The sequence below is a fragment of the Folsomia candida genome, unplaced genomic scaffold (genome assembly GCF_002217175.1).
Source record: "Folsomia candida strain VU population unplaced genomic scaffold, ASM221717v1 Fcan01_Sc003, whole genome shotgun sequence".
NCBI classification, from domain to species: domain Eukaryota; kingdom Metazoa; phylum Arthropoda; class Collembola; order Entomobryomorpha; family Isotomidae; genus Folsomia; species Folsomia candida.
The window spans coordinates 8,537,957-8,565,695 of NW_019091195.1; the positions used below are offsets into that span (position 1 = coordinate 8,537,957).

The following is a 27,739-nucleotide window of genomic DNA, read 5'->3' on the forward strand; positions in this document are numbered from 1 at the left end:
CACTTCCTCACACCCTCGGAATATTTATAGTTTAACGAGATGCTAAGTAATTTTTACGCCACGATGCCCATAGCAGACACGGGTGGAAGAATAGAATATTATCAAATTCAAATGTGCTAAGCCACCTTCTGTTCAAAAGCATTCTTCGTCTGAATCTATATTTCATTCATTAGACCAAACGTAGAGAGATCTTTATTTTGCGCCTCTTGAGGCATGAACATTTTTGCAAAGGAGGAATTTCTATGTGTACAGCCATCCAGAAATAATTGCATTATTAAAGATTAGTTCTGACAGGAGGGTGCATTTAAGCGAAGAAGACATTCATCAACGTCCACTTTCTCTCTCCCAATTCGCTCTTTCCTTAGATTTAAGTCCAAGTCTGAAATAATTAGCTCGTCTGTATCCATTTTTATCCAGTGAATTCATTTAGATAATATTATACCCAGCTCTTAATCAATAGTATTTTTCCACGGGGGAGTGGCCAGCACTGATTTCTTTCGCAATTATTTTACGCGTATGTATGCTCTATCTGTCTCGTATTCTGTCAATGTCTAATTTATTTAATTATTTATTTAATTACTTATTATTTATTTAATTAAGCCGACGAAGTGTACTTTATATTTTTTCGTATCAATAACACAACCATTCTAAGTTTTGTAAGGGGCAATTTTGAGGTAAAAGCATTTTGAATTATCTGAAAAGTATGTGTAAGCATAAGTGCTTGTAATTGTTTGCCACCATTTTCAGGCCACTCTTCTTTTCTAAATAGTTCCTTATGTCACGAGATAATCAAAATCAGGTTATTCAAGATTACGAAACGGTTCTTCATTTTCGACCTTCAGAGTCAGCCTGGTACAACCTGGGGATCGGATTTAACATTGAGCAAAAGTTTAAGATTTCTCTCCAAAACTTGGTTGGTTGTCTTCTCGCACTCTCTTCCTCAGAAAATAAGCTAGTCTTTCAAAACCAAGGAAAGGTGTGTGTGATTTCAGAATTCACTTCTTGTCAACGGAGGAGCAAATTACTCTTGAAACTTAACTTTATTTCCTCTAAACTTTGTTCGTACACATGGTGAAAGTACCTGGAAACTTGGTCGAATCGTTTCTGAGTTATGTAGTCTATGTACATGTCCATTGGAAAATCTTCAAAAGTTGGGCTACTAGACGGAGAAACTAAGGAGGAATGTTCCCAGATTGATCCGTATTGTTCTATATCCTGACAAGTTACAAATGATGTACAAAACTGAGAAACAGCCACGTCAGCAACTGCAACACGAGTCCACTCAACACAACTAATACGAAAATGTGATGCTTAAAAACCTGAGCCAGCACATAAATAACAACACTAAAATCTAAGGCACAGAATGTAACAGCAAAACCCATCCTCATTGAAATAGTTTTACAACTCTCGGTTCTCTGGTCTTGAAAAGTGCTACATACGCCGTGAAACTTTAGATGATGAGAGAGAAACTTGAGAGAATTCTGCAATGAATTGCTTTGTATCAGATTTGTAGTCCAAAGTAGACCATTCCAAGGATAAGAAAACTTACTTTAAGCCAAGCTTAAGCAATTTAATGTTGCCATCGATGAGGATTCATTTAACATACTTCAAAGCGTCAGTATGATGGGCGGAGATGGGAAATAAACCGCAAGAGATAGGTATCTCGCATTTAATAAACTTTGTGCTCGCAGTTGCCTACAACCCGAAATTTCGGATCGTTATTTCCCAATTTTTTAAAAATTTCCCTGCATACATATCTACATCGCACGTATGTATGTATCGAGGAATCTAAATGAATCGCAATCATTTTGAAAAGTTTTCTAATTCAATTCCAGTTCTCAATTGTACAAGGTAGACATTAAAATGGAAACCATTTTCACTCAATGTTCACGACATGCAAGATTTATTCGCAAGTACTACCCAATAGTACGGCTATGCTTATCCGGTCTGGGAAGTCAGGATGGAGAGATAAGCCTTCGTTGTAGCTGAATAACAGCCCCTCCTGCTCCTCAAGGACTCCACTAGACTAGATGGTGGTGAAATTCACAGTAAAGTGAATCCAGAGAGGATTGGATTGACCGAGAAGCAATTCATGAGACCTTGTAGTTGGGATTTGTGTAATAAGGCCAGGCCACTGCTGACAGATGCAGATGGAACTTTGTTGACACTCGAGGGGAAAGTGTACAACAATGTACATAAACTTGGTCATTTCCCTGTGAAACGCTGTCACAATCTCTTTTTAATAGTGATACACATTATTGCATTTACAAGGATAAGATGAGGAAGGAGGACGAGCAGGCTGGAGAGAAGCGAGTGCTGGTGTAGAAATGTGGGAAAGAGCTTGTCTCCTCAACTTGGTTGAGACTGGTGAAAGTCATTTCACCTTCGAAACCCAAACCAACCACCTCCACTCCATTCCACCTGTCATTCCAAATTGTCCAAATTGAGTGGATAGTTAGTCGCGACAAACAGTGCCCAGAATTTCACTCCACTTGTGTACGAGTGTCCCCAACACTTGTGAAAGTTGTAATTGATTGGTGAAAGTCCAGCAATATGTACTGAGGTCACCTCACTGGTCATACCATCTTATTTTCTATTATGAGGAGGAAATGTATGGCGGATGAATAAGTTATTATTGTGCTGAGAACATTAATATTCACGGTTTGTTGTGGTGTGTGCCAGAGGAACCGGGATGAGGCAGCGTGTTTAGAGTGGTTTTTTCATGTCTGAATTTTCGACAAACGGGCAATTAAGCTGTTTTTATCAAGTCTTTTATATCGTATAAAAAGTAATATTAAAATGAAATTGGGTTTTGGAAGGTGGTGGTCGTAGAATATTCCACTGGGCTTTTATTGTGTATTAGCTCTTTTAAAGGCAATAATTTAATAATTCATGGATATCCAGTTGCTTTTTGTTGTTACAGAGTGATGGGTTTGCACAACCAACTTTACAATGTCATTTGTTGTAGTGTCACGTTCCTTTGTGCTCTAAATTACGTTCACGAAGCAGGAGAGCAAATACTTATTATTCGAATTGGACAATTGCCATCCATGTCATGGATGACAAAAGGAAAATACTGTCATCATTAAAGAAATGAAAATCGATAAGAGTCACTCGTTCTTTGTTGTTTCCCACCAACACCAACAAATAAATTCCCATATGTACCCCACTTGCCCTGCTAAATAACAATGCAACACATTGCATCCTTCACGATGTGTGACGGCGATGCCAAGAAATCGCCAACATAATCTGATTTGCAACACTACAGGAGTGTGGATGGAGCGATTAAGCGCCTTTCTTTGGATGAGGTAGAAAGCAACAGAATGGAGAAAGCGACAAATGTCCAACTTATGAATGACTCAAAAACATTCACCGATCGAGTTACAGGTGGTCTTTCCCCGTGTATTTAGAATCCCACTCAGTTATCACCGTGAGTGTGGGAATGTATGCAAGCTAGCTTCACCTCTCCTCACCCTCTCCTACATACATAAACTCCCATGTTTTTACCTCCACGAATAAATCCATTGACACTATTTCGGCACTCCTAAATTATTAGCTATCAAGCAAACTTGCAAAGAAATGCATCAACTTGCTTTAGTTTTTTTTGTTATTTTTTCAAAAAGCAAAAAAGAGGAGAAAAACATTGAATGAAACCAATCTGTGGTCTGTAACGACCTATGCATAAGAAGTGCTCGACCCTGTGTGCAATTGCGTTTCATGAGTTTGGCTTTATGCGGTCACGGATGCTTGACTTTTGACTAGCCCCCTTTTGCGAATGACTGAGTCGGAACTGAAGCTATTTGGCAAGCAATGTATGGTGTTAGAACTGGGAAGTACAAAGTGGCATAAATGGCTTACCCGTCGCATGACCCTCAGGGAGAAGGACGACGTCTTCATCTTCGCTGGTTGGACTTTTGCTGTGGAATCGAAGACGAATAAGTGTGTACTGTCAATCTACTTTCGACCACCTAATAATGGGCGGCGGGTAAGGGTGGCTAGATGAGGTATGGATGATACGACAACAAAAAATGATGTACAGTTGATGTAAGATTCGATTTCGACTGAATATGGTATCCAGCTGGAGTACAGCCAGTGATGAAGATTGAGATGAAAGTCTACCTGTTCAGATGCGACTGGTTGAAATAGAAGTGATGGAGTGAGTTTTACCTCCTTGTAGTCGTAGCAGTGTGAAAAAAAGGAGGAAGGAAGCAGCCCATGTAAAGGTTTGAGATGAATTTGTTCTGGCAGGTAACACGGAGTGTGTAGTTCTCTGCTGCTGGTTGATTGTGTTTGGTGGGTGGGAAGGAACGGATGGATGATGGAACTCAATTCTCAATTCTTCTTCTTCTTCTCCTCCTCCTTCTCAGTAGCAAAGTCGAACAAGTTTTTCTGTTCAATTCAATCTCCTCATAGATCTTTTGGGCCGCCTTGGTCTAGTCGTGGTTTGGGTTTGGGAGACGAATTTATTGGAGATGAAAGGGGGAGGGTGACTTGGTTTTGGGTCTCGGTGTTTTCGGTGTTTGATTTTCTCTGGATAGAGGCGCTTATCCGACTCTGTATTTCCCACGAGATGAAGTGGGATAGAAAAGCGAGATCTGGTCGTAGCAGTGGCAGCAGGTAGTAGGAGAGGAGCAGAGAGTACCGAGTGGGTATTATTGTTATGGAGATGGACGACGAATCGAATGACACAAAGACGGACACGGATTTTGATGGAATGTGAGAGAGATCTTTATGAACACGCCAGGATGCATGTGAGGTTGTGGCAGTAAATAAAGAGCCAAGCAGGCCAGGAGAAGAGACGAGGAGAAAGTGGATGGGAAATATCCGGACTTTCATTTACGCAAGTCCCGGCACACGGCTGCTACACATACCCGCTTCACTGGCATGCAGTGAGAACGGAAAGCTGTACTGGGAAAGTAGTAAGAACGGGAATTTTGCTTGCTTTTGCGATCCAAGCAAGTGGCCAAAACTAAGTCGTCTGGCTGTGTGATATGGGATGTATGTGTGGCATGCAACACCATACATTCCTACGTACGTACACTCGCATAAGCAGGACCAGCTTCAGCCAGCCAGCCAACCAACTAACTCCACAGGCGAAACCAAACGAGCATCTCGTTACTTTCTCCTCTGCCCCACAGATTCCATCATTCAGGAAAAGACGAGGAGGGCCCGGCTGGGGACATTGTGAATTCTGAATGGGGCTCTTCATCCAAAGGCAACATTCCCTTCGCCGTCGTCGTCCTTGTCGTCGTCACGCTGCTGGTGGTATCTCCCAAAGTCAATAGTGCTCCCCCTGCTCATCCCACGACTACTTCCCGATGGGACTCATGCACTGCTCAGAGAATTCATTCCAGAGCAACACTTTGAACGAGAGCCAACAAAGTCAATTTGACCTCGACCTACAGTTGGCATCGCATGAGATTTGTGTATTGTTTCATCATCAATTTCATTCATGTTCGCATTTACTTAAATAAGAGACTGCATAACAAAGGACAAAGATAAACTGTGACGTAACAGCAACGCCTCCTCTCTTACTTCCACTATAAGATTTCTTGAGTTTCCTTATCATCATGCAGTTTCAACTTGAATAATAACAAGCCGAGCATGGTCACGTCTCTTATCTTTCTCGGGAAATAAATAGTTTCCCAAATTCCGCCCATTGCAATATTGTAATAACATGACCGAAACTTCTTTATCATCTCCTTGTATGTACAAAAGAGAGTCAGATGAAACCATTTTTTGTCCACTGTTCCAACTTTTCCACTATTCGAACGACATAAAGATATAAATATATTCCATATTCAGAGATTTCCATGTTTTATTCACTTTTCCAATGTTTTCCAAGTCTTGGGATATTTTTGGGTAGATTCATGGGAAACAGGAAAAGGTTATGGCGATACTGTGCGCCTTTGTTGTTGGCTTTACATAGAACACGTCTTCTCATTACTTTGTCTGGCAATGGGTCAGATAGAAAGCCATAAAATGTGTTGCTGCTGAGTAGTGGCGGAAGTGGACTTGAGTTGAGAGATATGAGTGTCCAATTTTGTTAAGTAGTGAGTAGTGGTTTGAGAAAGTGAATGACTATTATCTCGGCTTCTCAGAGGGTCGCCATAAGGCTTGCAGCACTACGTAGGTAACCTCCCACCCCCACCAAAAGCTACAATTTCACAAATAAATACTTAACGATAATTACATGGCCTTTGAATTGCGTAATTCGCCACACTCATTCTTACATAGAGAATTTCAATAGGGTTTCCTAATAAATTTCAAAACCTCTGACACCATTGGATTGGAGTGAAAATTAAAGTCGAACTACGTATTCACTGAAGGTTATATTTAGCTGTAACGTAATGAGCCTAGAAAGAGAAAGCTTCATTCATTACATATGTATGTACATGCACGAAGTATGTATCCATAAGGGGCCAATGAGACTTGGACCAAATAAATATGAAAAAATACACATTTTTTAAAAGAATGTCCAGTCGAAATTAAAGTCTTTCGGCTTCGTTTTCTGAACTCTGGAGGAGAGTGAGGAGGAGATTAATTTATGTAAATAAATAAATATATGACATCCACACTACTTTTGTGATGATCACGTCAATCCCACGAGCATTTGTCTGGCATCTCAATGATGAAAAGGTAATCTTTCGACCTTCTTCCTCAAAGCTAATAAGCGAGTGAATATGTTTACGTAGCTAAGCGAGCTCCAGAGTTGTGGTCTCATGGGCAACTTTAAATTAGAAAGCGAGCAGTGGAGAAAGGGAGAAATAAGAAAATAAGGTTTCACTACTCTTACATAACTGTGAATATGGCATAAAATTCCTATTTTGCAGACCTGCGTCCTACTTTTATCTAAAAACTCACCACAAGATGTGACCAGAGTACATATCCAGATGACAAATTAGGTATATGCACGTGTACACTTACTTTGTACGATGAAATTGAAGGCATGTTGTGAAAGTATGACTTTAAGTATGCCATCAATAAACTCATTATTATATTTAATGCATGGTCTACATATTTATTGTTGAGTTGAATGCGGAGTCTGGCAACATATGTAGTTCAGCATACCTACTTAATAACATGGCGCATTGGTCATAACTAGTTATGAAGACAACTAATAAATAGTAAAAGAGTTATTTCCTTTTTGGTGTACTATGTATGAAGGTTCCCAAGATCAATATTCAATTTCAGAATTTATTGCTCGTCCAAACGATTGGATGGACTGGATCAAGATTTGGACAATGGGTAATATGTATGTACATATGGAGCAGTCGAGCATTAATAAATAAATTTGGGCAAAAGTTCATGTATTGAAATGCCAAATCAATTACTTCAAACAGAAACAACATAAACTTGGGCAGCAGAGAAAATATATATTCAAACCGTTCAATACAGATAAAACTCTCATAATAAAGAGGCAGTACAAATATTTGTTTTCAATAATACAAGCTCAATGGGATTTTATGAATAGATAATGCATAACCACTGTAAGTGCTGACAGCACGTGCAATTTATTGAACTCTATATAATTCGAAGTACAATTCCGGTCTCTGTTTTTTGAAATTTCATCACACAATTGATTTAAAATCTGGCTGGACTAACACTAGCAGCAAAAAGATATGTATGCATATACGTACATAAATAAGTGGGTGGCTCATTAACTTTGGCTCGGACTAAAACACTCACAATTTTTAACAACCATGGACTAACTGATACATAATAATTTAATTTCTACATATGATCTTTAAAATAATGCAACCTAACCTTATGTTGTACAGAATTATGACTAGAATATTTTTACCTGAACCGAAACATTTATTTATTTAGGATTTAAATAATCTGTAGAAACAGAAATGACCATGTTAGCATAATTGTTGGCCAATTCTACTCTAGTGCAAATCCCATGAAATTTGTGACTTTCTTCCGTTTCCTTATCTAAGACTTGCTCCAGTTGCTGCGGAGTCATCGAGTTGGCCAAGTGAAGATATACACCTACAATTAAAATTGGTTATTTTAAAGAAATGGGTAGACGGGTGGGTTATTACTCTTAAAAAAAGTTAGGTTAGGTTAGTATTTTACTTTCTAAAATTGTGGCAAATATTTCCGTTTCGGTGGCATTTGAATTTTGTACCCGTTTTTTCAGGTTTGTCACTAGACACTTCCACTTTGAAGGGACTTTTTCAAAAGTTTCCTGTTTGATTGTAATAAAAATGTAATGTTATCTTTCATCACCATCATTCAGTTAGTCACGAGTTTGGGTACCTTTGCAAATATCATTATTGTTGTGGGCTGTTTGGTTAGTAGCATATTTACTGCTTTTTCCGGAGTTTCAGCAAAAATTTGCAGAATGAAGTACAATGTTGAATTGACACTGGGTTTCACTTGTGTTGCATTTTTGTAAAGATATGTCACAATAATATCCTTAACTCCTTCCGTATCCGATAAGACTGGATTCGAAACCAAACTCTACACCAATCAATATACAACATGATATGAATATATACAAATAATAATAAATATGTAGATAGGCAATATGTAGCATGGATTACCAAAAGTTTTATATAATTTTCCCGACTATCCTCATTCACAAACAGTTGCACAGTGGCCAAGTTTTGACTTTGAGGGGTTAACATACCTCCAGGGGTGTTCACACTCAATAAAAAATTTACGCATGTGCAAACATTCCCAAATATTTGATTACGTTTCATAATATCAGTTGGCCCTGAAGTGTTGACACTTTTAGATTTTTCGTTTGCAGTGGAATCTTGATCAGCTATAGCTACTGTTTTTGGTGTTGAGGCTGGAATATTGCTGGAGAAGTTAATGTTTGATAAGTACGTCCTGACAAGAAACTGAATACCACGTTTTTCGTCCTCAGCAAATTCAATATGAGAGAGATCTACTGCGTTACTGAATTTGTCCCAAGTGTATTTTTCCACAATTCCCGTAAGACATTTAGTTATGCAATGTTGAAGAGTGGTATCTGTGTTCACATTTAAAGCTTGGGCAAATGCGAACATAACGATGGACATGTTAATGCTATTAGCTTTTAAGTACTGAAATAGTTTCTGTAATTAGAAATGAACATTTCAGTCAAATATAAAATTACCTGTGTATTAATCAGAAATGAGTATAACCTTACTGACCTCTGAAATTATATATTGATTATCCGATGCAATAATACATACCGCTAGATCTGTTAAAAATGTCTGTTGCCCTCTAGTTTCAATCAATATTTCTTTTTTAAGGTATGTTTCGAGATCGCTTAAATTGGTTTTATGAAGTAATTCATTAATTTGAGATCGAGTATTGAGATCAACTCCAATTGTAACAAGCGTCAAAATCACAGCCAACGTCTCTTTGGCAGGAAAATTCTTCGCTTCAGCTAATTGCTGCAAAATCTGAAAAGCAACGATAACGATTTGTATTTGAAGCTAATAGGTTGTAAATAGACCAATTGTGAATATACAACAAATATGATAAAACATACATGTAGTAACCTACGACTGTTGCACTCCCGTATGAATGGAGCGTGAATCACTAAATCGACCAAAGTTTGTGGACCACTATTCGCTGGAAATATTTTTAAAAACACTGTTTGATTTTGAACAACAATAACTATGAAAACAGCATGGGTTAACTCACCTAAAAACTCAACAACAACTGGGGCCAATGTAGGAGATAATTTTTGATTATCAGGATGAATTTCGAACTCATTACATTTTATAAAGGTAACCTCAATCATTCTTATAAACCCTGGGATATTACAGCTTTCACGAATCCACGACCAATTTTCGGGGGAAAACACTTCACCAATTCCACACCGTCCAATCAATAAATATGTCACTCCCATATCCACCAAATCATTGATCACATCTGCAGACATGATAGCAGAAGTATCAGGTATCAGTTCAGACACACTTGAAGAATTTGAATCTAGTGTTGACGGAGTAGTCGTGGACGGAACAGTTGTATTTAGTGTTTCTTCGACCAGGTTCGTAGATCCAGACTGCGAAATAGGCTGAAGATTTACTGTAGAGACGGACGACTTTAGATAGGCGAGTCCAAGTAATTTGCATATGTTGCTGTGACAGGCTGCAATTTCTACATGCATCTCTGATCCAGGGTGAGCATTCATGAAAAGTTTCAATGCAGTATAGGCCTCGCACAATAATGTAATATAGATGTCTGACGTTCTATTATTCTGCAAATTGGCCGTTTTCACCATATCGTCACAAGTCGTCCCGATATCTGGCAAATCCAGTGTATAAATTGTCCAAGATAATTCTCTGTATTTGCAAGAGAAATAGTCCCACGTAGTTAATAATAATGCTTTTCCTTTTGTGCAACGTATGTTGTATACATATATAGACAACTTACTCTTGGCCTGAATTCTTATTATTTGAGGTATTGTTGCATGCTAACATTGACAATATTGAACTATTACAAGTCATTTTTCGAACGTTGAGAAAAGGTCGGATTCCTACGAGGGTCGGAGGTTCTTCATGAAATGGACAATCCTGTATAAGAGTAAATAAAGTACAAGGTCGAGTAACCCGTGGTAAAATATTATTGTTAAAAGTAATTGTATTTATATGTACGAAAGCCTACACTTAGAAACGGTTTGATTCCCTCGTGGTCTTTGGTTGCATAATATAGGCTCCTACAAGTATAGCTTTCTAATCCACTTTCAGTCAGGGCGTGAAAAATTATGGAGTCAAATGCAAAAGTAATTAGTGGCGCAGTGAATGGATAGCTGGCAACACGTACAACAGAACAGTTTTGCTTCGTAGGGAGGTGGTACAAGTAACCTTCCTTTTTAGTGCATACCATCAATGCAACTGCTCCAAGCAAGTCTGCAAATACATTTTACTCATATTGGTTAAAGATATACAAGTTAAATCAACCGAGTATATCATTTACTTATTTGTAATCACCATTAATCCGAATTGGGTAAATCCCAATTTCAGTAAATTTTGGATGATTCCCACCGCCACTAGAACTCAGTCGTAGTATATCTTCTACGACGATTCCTGGATTCCCTGCGCTGAAGACTACTTTGGTATGGTTTGAAATAATTTCATCTTGAAAATCTTCAATGATATTTATATTCGTGTACTTCCTCTTGCGGTTAGCTCTCGCAATACTCGGTAAGTACACTTTGATTGATTCATTTTTCGGATTAAAAATAACCTTATCCGTATGATTTACATGTTTGTTCGAAGGTCGCCCAACTTCATGAATGACTGCTGCTGCTGATGAGCATGAACTAAAGTGAGGAGATCCCTGTTGTAATTCTTCCTTCCTTATATTAAAAACGTGCACACTGTCTGAGTTCATACAAGCCAAATAATTACACACGAAGTATATTTTATCCGGGACGAATCCTGGCATGTCGATAGCATATGTCCTATTTTGGAATAAAAAATGTCAGTTTTTATGTTATCTATGTATCTATACAGTAGTGTAGGTTAAGTAAAGAAAAAGGTAAGTTTCTCAGGCCACGTTATTAAACCAACCATTAAACCAACCAACCAACCTGTCGAAATCATAGTAGTGAACTCGAACTCGTCCATGCACTTCTTTGGCTCGAAATAGGAATAAATTTATAATGGACTCGGCAGAAAGACAGGCTATATGACCAGTTAAATTGCACGATGCTACGGCCGTAGCTGGAGATGTCAACGGGATTTCAACCATCATCAACGAATCTTCCTCAGGTTCTGCCCCCGTGGGTGAAACAAGGCCAGCAATTCTCGCGCGCATGGGTTTCGTTCCATGGTCCATTTCCCAGTGAAAGTAAGACCGTACATTCGTAATGGAACTGGTTGACGACTCTCTTTTTTCCAAACACAAAATATATTTGCCTGCAATAGATTTTAAAAATTGAGTAAATACAAATATAACATATGTACATATTCTAGCTCAGGACCTTTTTCATTGTACGAAATCTTATGAATTAAGTCGATCGTTGCAAAACTGTGGGACAGGCGAAGCTCAGAATCTGACTCTATGGACTCGATTCGTTTCTTGGGAGGCGATGATGAATCCAATTTGGTTTTTGGAGAGTTTGAAGATATTCCTTTCAAGAATACAAATGATGTTCCCAAGTCGTGATTGCAAAGATGAGGCAATGTTGGCAATGGAGACGGTGGTTTTGACGTCGACGCTGCAGCCGCAGACATCAGTTTTGCAGTTGGTGTGGCAGGTGCTGGCCCTGGCAGCACTGGGGGCGGACTACCATCATGTCTGTCAGAGTCCAAACTTAGGAAAACTGGACTATGACAGTCGTCTGTCTTCCCATAAATGTTAATCTGATGTTCCAAAGCGACAATGACGGTGTGCCCAGAAACGGCGACATCAACAGCCTCATCACAGCGTCCCACCCGTTGTCCACGAAAGTGGTGACATGAAATTATCCTCGACATTTATGTAGTACTAGATACCTAGAAGATATGACAGTAAAATATAGTGATACTAAATATCAGTAATGATAAGGAAGGGCAAATCAAATCTACATGGAAAACGAGGAAATATTACAATTCATCAGCAACAAAATATAATTGTGTGTACATACCAAAAATGAAAACCCAAGCACTCGAGGAGTATTGCGAATAGTGAGGCAACCAAGTAAAATGGAGCTAGTAGGTTAATTATTCCGAGTGGTCGGGGGGTGGTGGAAAAAGGGCAAGAAAGTTATGAGGGAAACTACACACTTTCACCACCACATAGTTACTTGCAACTTGGGCTGGTTGAGCTCTGTCCCGGTTGACGAGTGGGGAAGTTGACACGCTGCTTTCCCTTTCCAACAGTAGCAGCATACGCCGTCTTTCTCCTTGCAGTATCTCGTCGTGCAAAAATCCATCCTACATGTAGCCACCAGTTCGCGAAATAAGAAAACCCACAACATATCTAATAATGAAATGCAGAGTAGGCTTTATTAGGTCAAAATGAATGCCGGTATGTGCATACATATGTATTTGTAAAGCATACACTATGCATGAAGCATATTGCTTATCGTTCATTACGTGTGCATCATTTTGATCTACATATTCCATTGCAGTCCCATTCCGAAATTATGCCAGAGAGAGAGAGAGCCAGAACGTTATGATTTTGTATGCAGCGACATGAAACATGAATTTACGTGATCCATGAGAGGATCACATTTTTTGCCTTCACGTGAAGCCTTCTTGCTAAAAGTTGTCTCAACACTGGCAAAAGTTCTTGTCTGTGAAAATATATAATAAAATCATGCAACTGGTGGAGAGATCGTGCAGTGGAATGTCGCTGTCATACAATTTCTCGATAATTTAATGGGAGGAATGAAAGAGATTGCGTGGATTAAAATCTTTTCCCGGCATGTTTTTGCATGTCTTTTGACAATTTTTGTGGATATATAAATTCACTACAAACTTTTCATGAATTTGTCGATTGCCTCCTTTTCAGTCGTGGATCTGGCCAATATGTTGCTTCTGATGGTGGTTGTATTGTAGGTGAAATGGTTGGTTGGGTAAAATTGATCATGGAGATTGAAGGAGATTTCTCGGCCTTTCTTCCATTTGTCATGTTATCTCTACATGTGGGTGGAATGTCTTTGACGGAATGTAGCTCACTCGAGTCGTCGTCATTCATCGTCTTCATCAAAGAGGAATTATTGTGAAAAATGGTTGAATTCATTTGTACGTGGGTTTGGATTTTTCCAGTGGGCTTATCCTCCAAACCATCCTCCGATTTCCGCGAGTAATGATGATGATGATGATAGTTTCCTTCTCCTTTGTAATAATTTTCCGGGTAAACATTGACTCGTCGTACTTTCCCTTCGTAGTATCCAGTACAAGTTGGAGATGATGTGGGACAACGCTTTCTTTGAGATCCATGGCCAATAATACTGCCGCCACGACCAGCAGAAGCAGAAACAGCATTACTCAAGGCTTCTCCCTTCGGCTGCTTCCTTGAAGTTGTTGGTTCAAGTGTTTTACTAATTTCTCCTCGTGTACGATCGATCCTTTCCTTATTTGTACAGGTTGCTGATCTCATATTACAAATATTGTTAGGACAGAAATTCCTCTTTGAGTGCATGAACCGCTGCGAATCTTTGTACTGCATGGGAATTGAACGTAGAGAATTGCTCGGTCTTGTTCTTTCAATGTTTGCTATTGTACTTTGTGAAATAATTTGGGGGTAGAAGCGATGATCACTTCTTTCCGAAAGTTCCGGCCTACTTTCTTTGCTTTCTCTGCGAGTTGTACTAAGCTCGACAAGAGGCTGTAAGTGGGACTTTGGATTCCAACTATTTTTGAAGAACCCTATCCCTGTTTTAATTTGCGAATGTGAACCGTTCTGTTTGTTCCTCAGCAATGGCGTTGTAGTGCAGGAGGGCTGAGGGAAAGATGTTTTCTTTTCTGGGGAAAATTTATTCCAGTTTCCGGATTGCACACCCACTTTTCCACTATTTTTACTTGTTATTGATACTTCATGCGACTCTGAGTCAAGTCTTCCATGAATTATTTTCTGTCCATACGATTCCTTGTTGTCGTTTGTGACTTCTCCATCTGTCTGGTTCCAACGGGTTACATTTTTACGCTGCCCTTTATCAATATGCTTTTTATGCTCCATTGCATATTCAGGGTCGTGTCCGGCTGTTATTCTTTTGATGTCATTTTCAGATCCATATGTGCCTGCACTTTTGGAGGATTTTGTGTTTGAAGGTTGGTTTTGAGAATTTTCGGGTGATGATGCAACGTGCTCTGTTTTGATGGTGAGATAATTTGTTGTTTCTGCACATACTGTTTTCACTTTCTGGATGGCTGAGCTGGAAATAAAATTGGTTGTTGTTGAATACCTTTATAATTTCCCCATCAAAAGAAAGTCCGCTCATTATTTTTTATGGGGTGCAATCAGGCTCTTGGTGAACGCAGAAGGTGAGATGAGTTACCTTTCGGTTTTGTCTCCTTTGTCACCTTTGTCCTCAGTAATTGCATCATTTTGTTCTATTGCCTCCAAAGGCTTTGCTAACAAGGAGTATCCGTGTATAAATAGCTTTGCTTTTAGTATAATCCGATTTATTTTTTCCAAGACCCTCCTTTGCGAAACCAGTGAAAGATTATTGTGACAGTTTTTTCGCCTAGGGCGGACTATGAAAGCATTATTATTGAGTCCACTTATGAATTCGGTGGATATTTGGGATTTGACGATTTTTTGAATACTCCTCAAACCCAATTTATACACGTCACAATGGTATCTCAACTCTGTCACAAGCGCTTGTTGCTCCGCATTTCTTTTCAACAGGTTTGTGTGCCAATGATTGATTGAATTTGATTCAATTTCAGAATTCATTTTCGGTGAATGAGTTTGTATACAGTATTTATTTTTATAAATCTTGGTGTCTTCTTTGACGTCTTAAATATAAAGGCATGGTCTTTTTAAATACAATCTTATTCTACATAATGTGACAGAGTTGTATAGGCCGACTAAACGTTAGTAAATATCTACATACATATTTATATATGGAAGAAATAAGCACACGTCAGCTACAGTTGCGTGTTTAAAACGCAATCAAAATAAACTAATTTGTTCTAAAAACGCAGATGGGCAAAATATTTTCACTTTTAGTAATGAGCATTCTATCCTTGGTAGGATAAAATGTTGATGATGGTACTAATCGTGTACAAAGTTGAAAAACCGATCAATATGCTTAATCCCGTTTGAAGTTGCTCCTGAAATTGTCACCTAAAAAACTTTCCAATCTGACAATAAGTGAACCCTTCAGACTTTGTTCCAACATTTACATTCCTTTTTTGTGTGGTATGTATACGAAATGTACGTAAATATGTAAGTATCCACTCTTCTACAATACATTGAAAAGTCTCAATAGTTTCCGCTCTGTCTAGATACATTTCACACAAACATTTTGCTAGAATAAATTGCATTTATAAAATTACATTCACAAAGTGTCGAATTAGCGTATGTAAGTAATCGTCCTTGTTGTACAAAAACAACTCAAACTGTAAATATTATGCACTAGAAAACAACATGCTCCATACATAAGTACTTGATGACCATGATAGTTTTGCGCTAAGCGATGTAAAATTGCTCATTAGTTATTCAGAATATCAAATTATCAGCAACAAATGCCTTTCTCACATTCCCCCGAATATAACAGTTTCTCATTTGTATTAGAGTATTTACTACGTGCATTTATTTTAGCTTATTATCATGAAACACAAAATGAAGATACGAAAAACTGTGAAATGAGGAAATTTAGGCTAAACTTTCGTACACAAACATAAAGTCTTTCAAATCTTTCAAGGAGAGAGAAAGTCCTTGATCTGCTTCACTTGGCTGCATTAAAAATTAAGGAGACTTGCAAAGTAAGTTCCGGTAAACCTTGGATTAACTTTCATCAACAGGAATAAGGCTGCCGAAAACTGTTTTTCCTCAACGTTAAATATGCTCTAGCACACTTTTACGGAACATATGCTGTACGTGTATCTACGCTAAACGTTGTATAACTTTTGACCAGATTCCAAATTCACGTTAGGTTCAGCACCCATCGAGCCTAGCAGAAAAAAAACTCTTGTGAACTCTAATGCACAGAATGTAATTATATTCGTAATCTTCCAAGCCTTTCACCAACATCTAAAATCACGATGTCCGGAGCCTGGGTGAGAGATTCGGCTGCAGCACTATGTTATTTTGCCCCTTATTATGAGAGACAAGAGGCTTGAGCTGGGCTACGTGGCGATCTCGTAAAACCGAAACAAATTTCAATTTCGTTTCACCTGACAAATATATAATCACGTTTTATGGTGACGCAAATCTGTTTTCGTTGACACGAGATTTTCTCTTGATTTGATTTGTCCTCCTGGAACCTTGTGCATGTGGGATGTGCCTCCGATTTCATCTTGTTTTCTTCGTGTAGTGCAAATGGTGTGTTTTCTCACGACCAAAACACCTGGGAAACTTTTAAGCATTACGATTTTCAGGGAATTCAAATGACGCTAGTTTTTGACGTAACGACCGTAATTTCCAGTGTATTGCGGTTAATCGGATTAGCGCTCTGTCCTGTCTGACTGAAAATGTTAAACCGGCAAATGCCTTGTATTCATGGGAAGTAGTGATGAGCAGGAACTGACGGCAATACGTCAGCAGCAACTTAGACGGGCATGTATCCAGAATCTTACTCTTGATTTAGATTTGGTGTTTGACATTTCATTCTTTATTATATACACAGATCTAAAACGAGACATGCGATGTATTTACATATTAACGTGAAGCATGTATGTACGTATTAGAAACGGGTCTTGGCTTTGAAATCTGTTTGGTCGGCCAGAGTTAATCCAATATCATCTAATCTGTCAGAGGAAATTTTATTGGGGACAAGAATTATTTTAAAAAATCATGAAACCTAATTTTACTGCACATCTGATTTGATGGATATAATATTTCCTCCATTTTCCTAACATGCATAAAGTCATCCATCAAATCCGTTCGTGGTCAGGATAAAACTTGATGTATGTGCTACTGCCTAGTGGATGTCACTCAACCTTGTTTGCAGAGCTAGATATAGAAACGTGGCGTGTAGGCAAACGATAATAGTGAAAGCTGCAAGATTGTGACTGCCCAAAAGCCCAAATTAAAGGAGGACACAATATAACCATCACCACATCAAAGGAGCGATGCAAGACCTGTGGAGAAATCAAAGGACAGCAATTAAAAGGATCCATCATTATACTTATGTGATGATGATTGCATAACATTCGTATAATTAGTCATTCATTTTATGCGCAATCCTGGCGATTATTGGCTCGTTTAAGAGAGATGAAAGAGAGGCAATCAATGTCAAATTATCCATCTCACAATTATCGTTCGTCCAAATGAACATGGCTTTCTGTAACGAACCTGGTTCCATTAATTTCCTATGACAGCAATGACAAATTTCAGTCCTCTGCTACTGTGCCCACATATTATATATTAGCAGCAGAGTGTCATTAATCTCTGCGGGGAGGAGGGATCACGGGTCCGTGTCTAATAAACGTCCATAATAAATACCAATAGAGGCAGAATTGACCACCATTCTCGACGTACGGCTTTGTTTATTTTTACGAAAGGCAGATCTAACAGATACTGTCTCATCCACGTAAGATTGCGATGTGCAATATGGTCTCCTCCGACCACAGATTCTCTGGGATAGCTCTCGCTGTTCGCTTTCCCCGTCAAAGTCTCACAAGGCAGCGAGAAGTAGTCGTCGCAGAGTTTGTGTGGAAAACACGAGCCAATTGCAGCTTCCTGCCTCTCATTTCCCAGCTTTCATTACCGGTTTTCTTCTGAGTGATTCCAGACCAGGGGACGCGAGCAGATCGGATCCCCAGGCAGCCAAATTCATCCTTAAATTCATCCAAACGTTGAAAAAGAGACTGAAAATGTGTAGTACCTGCTTTCCAGCCAATGGAAATAGAGTTCGTGTTATTGTATTTACAGATCTTGTAAGTTTGTGACCTTGTAACAAATTATCTTCTAAAAATTATTACATCCTTATTCGGCAGAGGATTTGCAGGCCTACAGGTGCTTCGCAATGCAACACCTCATAAGGCATTATAAGGAAAAGCATGTTTCGCTAACTGAGAGTGAAAGCTTGTCTCATCTTTTTTTACATCTGTGATATTATTTTGTTTTAAGGTTATTGCGTTGTTCCATACGATTTACCGGGTAGCCGCATTAGGATCTATTCTAAAACGCGTGTTTGACATGGAACGAGGGCAACAAATAAATAAAAACAATGAGGACTTATCCCTGGAGCAGCTTACCATAATGAGTAAGTGTAAATACCTGTGATGTCTAGCAGTTCCACTTTTCATATAAATACGATCGAGCCCACATTACAAATGCAAAATTGTAAAGTTTCAAACTTTTTTTAGAATTTTCGACAGTCTTCCTCATCACTGCTGCGGTTGTGGGTAGGTAACGTTTGGTTTCCTTAAATTTTGCATTTTTAGTTGATTTATTAAAGTCATACAAAAAGGAAAAATTGCTATTTCCCTGTTAACTAGGTCTTGCTCTAGAAATGTTTCTATTTTTTCTACTGAACAATGGATACAGATCGGTAAACATTTTTAACTTTAGACTGTTCATATCTGTTCAATGTTGTCACCCAGCTTTGACGTTTATCCTCATTTTATCTAGAAAAATTATCGACATTGTCGACATTGGTTCATTGCTCGAATACTTATCCTAATTTTGAGTGTGCTGGGTTCTGTGATTGAGCACGTGCGGAATGAGTATACACTAATTGACGGGATTCTGGAAATTGAGAAGCTCTATCGGGTAGTCACGCTCATTCTGGTGCGAAACTTCATGGTGGAAATTTGTAAAGGACTGAGCGATAACCATTATGAGTACAACAGCAGCGGTGTGGGGGATGGATATCCCAACGGAATTCCTAGCATGAATAATATGCGTTCTCATAGTCATAGTCATGCCACATTTTAAACTTTGTCTCATGTCTCAATTTCTGTACCACAATGTTACAAACTCAAAATGTACCTCAAAATGTTGAACGAACAATAATAAATTTAAATTAATTTCTTTCATGTGACGAGCGTTCCTAGCACATAATTGGTGGATCTTTGGTATAAACCTATATGCAATACATCATAACTTCGTATTGCCCGAGAACCCTTTAATTTACTTCTTATGTACATACCTGTCTCGCCAAAATCTCAGGTATTGTAATACTGTGACTGATGTATAAGATGATATGAATTTTCGTATGGAAAATCTGGAAAAATTTTGAAATCTGAAAATACTACTTCTGTAGACGTACAAACAGACAAACAGAGTAATGATTTTGTCAGTCCCGACCTAAAGGGAACAAATTGTGATCAGTATCAACTTCAACCATTTGTTTAGCGCAGTCTCAACTTTATTTCTCATAAATCATTTCAAGTATGAGGTTGAAGCAGGGAGAAATAAGTGAAATGCTCCACACACTGTTAAACATGCTGTATCTGCTACTTTTTGATGATCTTTTAACCACCTAATCCTGTCGTAATTCATAATTTCCTACGCAAGTTCCTCTCAAGATCTGAGGTGTGTTTAGTGGCTGGCAGCAGTTGGCTGTTTCACAGTAGTTTTAACACCAAGATCAAGTTGCTCGCTTAGTTTCCTTCAGGAATTCATCTCTTTGATTTCCACATTTAATATTCTTAGAAGAGATACTGGCTTTACTGGTATCGATTTTCTGCCTTTGTTGCTCATGTATTTATGACAATGCGAAAGCAAATCAATGCATGCATACCATATTAATAGTAATTTAACTTCCACCCTGATAATTCTCTGTAATGCAGAGCAGCAAATATTTCAATAAATAAATACATAATGGGACATATTTTATGTCTTTGTCATTCGCTTCCTATCTTTTCGGAGCATGACGTTCCATCTACTTTAACATTATCAGCGATTGAATGAAAGTTTTATTCATTAAATTCTAACAATGCACAAGGTTTTCAGATTTGTCCCTTGGCTATATTATGCTATTTGTGGCTCTCGTAATAATTTTAATGACTCCGAGTATGTTCATATTAATGAAGGTAAAAACATTCTTCGTCGCATATGGCACTTCCTTCCACATTCGAGAAACTGTCACTCATTCTGCTTGATCTTATTTGGATAATGTTCCTACACTCGCGATAAACAATCTCCTTCTCGCTACCACAATCGCTCTCCGTCTCGTCGCCACAATGATTGAACGCTATTTTATGGGGTTCAGTAATTTATTAATAACCCCTTCATTTCCCATTTATCTCATTGAAAATCGTATTCTGGCGTGGTTACACTGTCAAATGTCACTCGATGAAAGATACATCACTCTAAATGACATTTTATAAATGGTGAGATATGTATTATGCATGATGACGGTTGCTCTTACTCATTTATGTTATAATTAGACCGTAATTATCTAATGGTGTTTAATGAGTCAACCGGAATTAACTGTTCCCGAATAATTTCTCTCAAAGAAAGTTAAACATAGTTAGTTCATAGTTGGTCATTTAAATATAATTTTTGTGGTTAAATTGTTTAATTTGTTTATCAGTCAATCAATCCTATGGGAAAGTTGGGATGTTTGTAAATCTCGGGTTACGCAGTCAAATCAATTGTCAATTTAATAATGCTGATTTTATAGTTTGATAACGCTTGCACTTCTGCAGAACTATTTTTGTACTCCAATACTTTCAGTTGCTTGGAATATTTGCAGGACAATAATTTTCGGCATTTATATACATTGTGAGGTTTGAAAATAAAGTTATAACGATGCATAACCGACGGTCTTCAAAATACGTAATCTTGTTTTCTAGCATGACGACGATGGAAATTTTCTGAGTGATCCAATCAGAAGTTATTTATTTATTCACTTAATATAATTAGTCGCAACTATACAACTACTTCTATTCCGAGAACAATCAAGTCGGAGTAAAAGTTTTTGAGCAAGTTTTTTGCAACGTTATCTCGATTTGCTGGGATCAGTCGATGGTCGATTACTAAACTCATCCGGATAAAGTCTGCATAGCTCAGAAATGTTATGGTGAACCCTGAAAATAAAACAGAGTTTTCCAGATACACGCATAGTGCAAGGCCTTAATGGATACATATGTACATGTTAGGTTTCAATTGAATTTTGACTTACCATTTTCCTTCGTTGAAGCTACAATAACATCTTCGACTGGACTCGAAAACATGCTAAAGTATTCAGTTGTGCAAGGCAAATTAAGTAATGTTCCACTACATTTGAGTTTCCGTTGAATTGGTTTGATCCACGTAATGGGAAAGAAGCCAAGAAAGTGGCGAATCATTCCATGGCACGTGGCTTCTCTGGACTGCTTCGATTTGCTATAGAATTCCTGACACAGTCTCAGCCTTTCTTTGGATGAAGCAACCCCAATTGGCAGTCGTATACTGATGGGAGATCTGCATATGAAAACATGATGTGTGTTGCATATTAAATATATGCATTTAAAGATCACAATTACATTTTGTATTAAATTGTTATGCCCTTATTGAAAATATGTGTGTATGTACCTATAAGTGCATATATTATCCCTAATGTCACACTGACATGCTTTCGTCATAGTAGGCAACTCAACCAGGATACTTTTGGGGACTTGTCCCAAAGTGAGTAAAGTGGTTCGAATTGCTGATGCAGTTGCTGCTAAAATGACGCTAGTGAAATTCACTCCAAGCAATAATTTAATATCTTTAATGTGTTGAACTGAGAATTTATCAATAATTTTAAAGTGATCTCGCTTGACAAGTTCTTTCTCTTCCACTCTCCAACAATGGTTATCTTCTTCACTTGGTTGTAGTAAAGCTCGTGCAAAATACAAGGGAAGTACGAGTGTAGTTCTGAATCTCTCATAAATGCATCTCCACATTATTCCAGTTGTATTAATGTATGTGCCCCGTACTTTCTCCTCAGACTTATGTGGCGTAGATGACGACGGTGATGATGAGTGATGATGATTTGATAAAGAGTGGCCTTCCTCATTGTCACAAAGACTGGTAAGAAATAACCGGAACCATGAAGCTATGTCCCCAAGAGACTCGTGAAAACGGATCAGCATAACCGTCTTGAGCTGCCTTGTGGAGGATGTCCTAGCTGAAGTGCTGTAATTGGGAACGAGCTCTAGCTCCCAAAGGCTCTTATTTCTCATCCATTGTTTTCTCAACAAGTTGGCCTGCAGTTTTAGGATGTCAGTCTCATTCCACACTTTATTTTCATCAGTATCGCTCACAACTCTGTGCAGGCGAACATGAGCTTCAATATTGAAGTCTTCATCCCACACCCAAAACATAAATTTGCAACAGCGAACAGGAAACTGTTGCAGTTGTGGGTACAGCAATTTGCCAGCGGCATTTTGTTTGCTTATAATATTTTCATACATCAGGCGACGGAGATTGTCAACTGTAACTTGTCCATTCAGCACGAACAAGGCAACGGTGTTACTCGGAATTCCATAAAGATCGTCATCTGCAACGAGCGCACTTTCCGGAGACATAATCGTGTCCACTTGTTTGATTCGAATTTTTGCCCAAATTTCGACGCACTTTCTAATTAGCTGAAGCACTAAAATTCCCAAAATGAAAAGGGGGAAAAACAAGTAAAGTAGTAGCACGAGAATTAAAATTCTTATTTTATATATATTTGCGACAAACCACACTTTTGATAATTTCGACATTTTGAGATTTTCTGAAATACTGATAATATGTCCAAATTTAAATTTAATGCTATTTTTCAAATCAGACAGCTATATTATATATGTTTAGTTCGTGACTGTTTCATTAGCACTATTCGTCCATGCACAGATTCGAATGCATTATATATTCATGTAGCAATAATGGTTTTTTATCACAAGAAACTCTCAGGGACACCCTCCCTCTTTACTTATTAATTTGTATGTAAGTATGTACATACAAACATAGCTGCGCATAATGAGAATGGGGCAAAATTTTATAAAGTCTCGTGTTTCTCACACGCGTAGCAATGCCTAGCCAGCTAATCTCAACGTGCATCAATTCACTGTCAGTTAGTATGGGAATTAAATTTCTAAACTCGTTCATTAATCGTGCAGTTAATGGAAATGTATATGTGGTGATAACATTAACATATTATTGCGGTGAACTCAACCACACCATTATTTTTAAAGATAGATATTTCAAATGAGCAATCAATTAGTGTTAATGTGTAAAACAACAATTTCAAAAATTTCAGATGACAACTGCGACAAGATTTTATTACTATTTCACTTATGTACATAGATGCTGACTTAGGATTTAACTTTCTCAAAGGAATTTTACGATAGACTTGATCTTGACAAGGAATTGCATGGACTGACTTAGAAGCGGTGAAACTGCGTGAAAAGTCCTATTGTTTGCTAATAATAAATTGATCATAGTAAATTAGGTCGTGGACGTGGAGGAGCTGTTCATTTATTTGTCGCTTGCCAGATGCTACACCGTTTTTTCTTATTTTACGGGAAAACTCACTAAACGTAACCAACTAGCATTACTGATCCAAATAATCCATGCATTTACACGTTTAGTTGGATGAGGCTGCTTCATATGTGTCCTAAGCGTTAAACTGTTATTACCATGAGCTTCTCATAAACTGTTTTTAAACACTGGCCACGAAAATCCAATTTAGCTTGGTACATATCTACAAAATACGGTCTGACCGGTGGGTTGCGTGCTTGCAAAACAAAACGCACGTCCGCCTTTCTAACAATATGCAACACCGCGAAAGGAGTTTGTGGTCATAAATGTTAAGACTTGAGTAGCATTGTTTTGCTCTTTGTTAGGATCATTCGATGACGCACTCGGAAAATAAATCCTTCCACAACAGGCTAACTTGCATCAAAACTGAACAATTGTGTAAATGACAGCATGCACTAATCCATAACTGTTGCGCGACATATTAATATTATAGCAAATGAAATATTAAAATGATGCATACACTATACATTACTACTAATTTTAAAAGCATACATAAGTAAAGTTCAAATGTTTGTCCCGTAGATGCATATATTATCAACTTCCTATATTTATGGAAGACCAAGTACTTTCGTAATCCATAGCTTTCGGCTACTGCCTCTGTCGACATTTCTTTCTGATGTACTCAAGTACAATCATTGGTTAACTGATAAACCATACTTACTTACAGCAGCACAACAACTTAGCATAACGTCTTACTGTGAGTGCACGCAATGCCTAACTTATTAAAAGATAAGATGTATGTAATACTGTTAAATAATAATTGTTATGTATAAAATATGAGTGACATTTCATTTCCCGTTTTAGCTCACCTTGACTTTCAGACATGTACATCCACACGATTAGCAGAATATTGCAGACATTAATTAACATTAGCTGCAATTAAATTAATTAACAATTTATTAGCAGGTCATACATATATTATGTGCAAGTATTTGTCATAATTCAGATACATATGTCTTTTTACAATCACATTTATGGCTGAAAATCATAAAATACAATCATAAAACATAACCATAAAATAATTGTCATGTTTTAAAAGCATAATAATCATGCGGTAATTTTAATGAGAAACAATTGTAAACTTTCGTCATTCTGTTACGTCCCAAGTAATCATATACACATGTAGATATTAGTATTTAAATACAAAATTTAGACTACATACATACATAAACAATAATACAAATGAGTGCATATCAGTAATGCCAGGATGAAGATAAAGCAGGATAAGCATCATATGACCTGGATTGAGGAAACATCAAAGATCTCTTAAATGCATTTTATTATTCGTCACTAATCAATTGGCACTTACGCAATAATAACTGCTCATCTGATTCAAACAATTAAATAGCATCATGTCTTTTCGCCAATTTGAAGAACCAAGTCATGCCTCATTGTACAGAAAGTACAGGGAGAAACCACCAGAGCACTTAATCGAAAGGATAATCCAGTTCTTGAAGGAAAAGGTAAGGATTATATTCATAAAACAACTTAAATTATGCGTACAATTGTAAAATCCGCGTACCCACACCAATTTTAATTGAGAAAAATCTACTTAAAACCTAACCTAAAGGGAAAGGTATGAGCATTTATAACACATATTACACCGAAAGTAAGCACATTACACACATTATCTATTTAGATCTGATCTGCGATATTAAACTATGCAACACATAATATATGTATGAGTGAGAAATTTTGTATGTTCAGTACTCTGGGCCTTTGAATCTGGTTGTGGACTTGGGATGCGGCTCCGGCCAATGCACGTTTTTCCTTGCGAAATATTTCAACAAAGTTCTTGGTACCGACATAAGCGAGGCACAAATTAATGAAGCCCTGGAGGAAAGCAGCGTGAGAAAATGTGACAACATTGAATTCCGGTTTGTATAATTATAGGCTTGCACTTTATGTTGCTATTATAAAATAACAATAATTGAATATTATTTCGTTTCAAATTTTTTAGAGTTTCAAGGGCTGAGGAAATAGCACTGGCAGATAAAAGCGTTCAACTAATCACGGCGTGCGTATCCGCTCATTGGTTTGATTTGGAAAAGGTGTATGAAGAAGGGCGTAGGGTTTTGTGTCCTGGAGGTGTGATGGCTTTCCTCTGCATGGATGGCCTCATTGCTGAGCAGGGGAATGACCTACAACGGAACCTAGAGTTTGCAAATATTATGGAATATGTAATTCAGACAACATTTCCATTCCCTAAATAATTTTAGCTAAAAATTTATTCGCATTCAGGCCAATAGTAAAATAGAGCCATATTATGCACCTCCCGTTGCACACGCATTCAACAAATATCGAGACATCACAATCCCTTACGACGATCTCACACGGTAACAAGTTTTTTAAGAGAAATTATTTCGGAACTTATGGATTTAAAAAAAATTATTCGAAATATTCTAAATATATATATGAAAAAATATATATGCAAATTTATGTATTGTCCCGACAGCGAGTATGGATATGAAATGAGTTCAACTGCAAATCTGTCAATGATTTTGGGAGCAATCAGAAGCTTTTCAGCGTTTCAAACACTCTGCAAAGTGAAAGGTTTAGAGGAGGGAGAGTCGTTTATACAACAAGTAAAAACCAGGTGAGCAAATGCATGCAAAAGGAATGAAATTGTTGATTTACATATTTCTAATAGTGCGTATTTATAGGTTTCTTGATGTCGCAAATGTCCCAAATGACAATATTAACGAGAATGTGTTCACAATCAAGCGTCGATATTTTGTGGTTATGGCACGAGTCTAACCAAGCGGTATCTGACCAAGAAATTGTAAACATGTGCTATGAACAGTTGCATCAAAAACCTTTGTAATGTAATCATGTAAAATTGAGCGGATAGTGAGGAAATAAAGATTAAATTAGTAAACTATTGTTTTGAAAGAGGAGCCTCTGGCATTATGAAGTATCAGAGGAAACATTTGTAATATTAAATAAAAATGGTTGATACATCTTTGAGATAAAAATTCAAGAATGAGATTATAAAATGAATAATAATTTGTTCATAGTTGTTAACTTGATGTCTTCTGTTTCAATGCACAAGAAACGCATGTGTGGAATTCTATGAAAATTTGTAGCATTTCCAACTAAACGTAGCCTACAAGTACAAGTCGTTAATTTTAATACATTGATAAACTCGTTGATGTTGTACATCTACCGCAATTAGTATCAAGTAATTAGCAGCAAAAATCTCACAATTAAATAAATGTTTGTAAAAGTTGAATCATACCTTTTTACATGAATCCATCAATTGCCCAAGTTTTCAAATAATTGTATGTATGTCTAATTTTATGTGTGAGATTCACAACTAAATCGGTCAGCATAATTAAATTCACTAATCATTAACGATATTTGTATCATTTGTAATTTTTTATGCTAATATTACACAACAACCGCCGTTTTGATGATAACATTTATGACTTGGTTAACCTAATTATTCCAACCAAGTGCAAGTCTAGATCACACCCATCAATGCAAATAAATTGGTATCTACATTTATGTACAGCCATCCGTACATATGTAAAATGAGAATCCACTACCACATATTCCTAAGAACTGTTGAATCACAGGCTTCACTGGAATGGTCACAACATAGGTCAGAGTCCGAGGTGCATTTCTTATTCGCGTGTCCGTTCATAGTAAATTAATATTTTTCTTGAACTTGATTTCCATCCAATAAATT

At 37.6% G+C, this 27,739-nt stretch overlaps 5 protein-coding genes across 13 annotated transcripts in view; 2 read left to right on the forward strand and 3 right to left on the reverse strand.

The window, feature by feature from the left end:
• The window catches only part of LOC110847127 (neo-calmodulin), a 53,600-nt gene extending 48,803 nt beyond the window's left edge, over positions 1 to 4,797 (reverse strand). For 2 of the 7 annotated variants that reach the window (XM_035849353.1, XM_035849352.1), the window contains exon 1: positions 3,859 to 4,795. In XM_035849353.1, the coding sequence (XP_035705246.1) occupies positions 3,859 to 3,897 (39 nt within the window). In that variant the 5' untranslated portion in view covers positions 3,898 to 4,795. Of the gene's footprint in view, positions 1 to 3,858 lie in introns of all 7 variants that reach the window. The other 5 variants (XM_035849351.1, XM_035849350.1, XM_035849349.1 and 2 more) reach the window with 5 other exon arrangements.
• Positions 4,798 to 7,353: 2,556 nt separating this feature from the next.
• Positions 7,354 to 12,752, reverse strand: LOC110847391. The gene is made up of 13 exons (XM_022094326.2): positions 12,581 to 12,752; positions 11,936 to 12,449; positions 11,543 to 11,870; positions 10,941 to 11,413; positions 10,615 to 10,859; positions 10,384 to 10,523; positions 9,649 to 10,292; positions 9,494 to 9,576; positions 9,150 to 9,404; positions 8,553 to 9,071; positions 8,266 to 8,469; positions 8,083 to 8,194; positions 7,354 to 7,995 (listed from the first exon to the last, which is right to left on the reverse strand). Exons 2-13 carry the CDS (start codon positions 12,429 to 12,431, stop codon positions 7,823 to 7,825), a joined length of 3,672 nt encoding a protein of 1,223 aa, XP_021950018.1. The 5' UTR covers positions 12,432 to 12,449; positions 12,581 to 12,752; the 3' UTR covers positions 7,354 to 7,822.
• A 5,442-nt stretch (positions 12,753 to 18,194) lies between these two features.
• On the forward strand, positions 18,195 to 19,597 carry LOC110846924. Its single transcript, XM_022093761.2, has 5 exons — positions 18,195 to 18,488; positions 18,682 to 18,817; positions 18,921 to 18,959; positions 19,053 to 19,105; positions 19,186 to 19,597. The coding sequence occupies exons 1-5, from the start codon at positions 18,426 to 18,428 to the stop codon at positions 19,489 to 19,491; spliced, it is 597 nt and encodes a 198-aa protein (XP_021949453.2). The 5' UTR covers positions 18,195 to 18,425; the 3' UTR covers positions 19,492 to 19,597.
• A 1,776-nt stretch (positions 19,598 to 21,373) lies between these two features.
• LOC110847569 lies at positions 21,374 to 27,387 on the reverse strand. 3 transcript variants are annotated; one of them, XR_004834442.1, is made up of 4 exons: positions 25,358 to 25,476; positions 24,858 to 25,287; positions 21,686 to 21,966; positions 21,374 to 21,590 (listed from the first exon to the last, which is right to left on the reverse strand). XR_004834442.1 is itself a non-coding variant. In XM_022094533.2 (3 exons), exons 1-3 carry the CDS (start codon positions 23,232 to 23,234, stop codon positions 21,433 to 21,435), a joined length of 1,596 nt encoding a protein of 531 aa, XP_021950225.2. In that variant the 5' UTR covers positions 23,235 to 24,846; the 3' UTR covers positions 21,374 to 21,432. The 3 variants fall into 3 exon arrangements, 1 of the variants encoding a protein (XP_021950225.2); XR_004834443.1 differs by lacking the exons at positions 24,858 to 25,287; positions 25,358 to 25,476 and adding an exon at positions 27,287 to 27,387; XM_022094533.2 differs by lacking the exons at positions 24,858 to 25,287; positions 25,358 to 25,476 and adding an exon at positions 22,078 to 24,846.
• On the forward strand, positions 25,292 to 27,024 carry LOC110846634 (putative methyltransferase DDB_G0268948). Its single transcript, XM_022093449.2, has 6 exons — positions 25,292 to 25,511; positions 25,756 to 25,925; positions 26,009 to 26,228; positions 26,290 to 26,384; positions 26,504 to 26,644; positions 26,712 to 27,024. Exons 1-6 carry the CDS (start codon positions 25,401 to 25,403, stop codon positions 26,803 to 26,805), a joined length of 831 nt encoding a protein of 276 aa, XP_021949141.1. The 5' UTR covers positions 25,292 to 25,400; the 3' UTR covers positions 26,806 to 27,024.
• Positions 27,388 to 27,739: the final 352 nt, after the last annotated feature.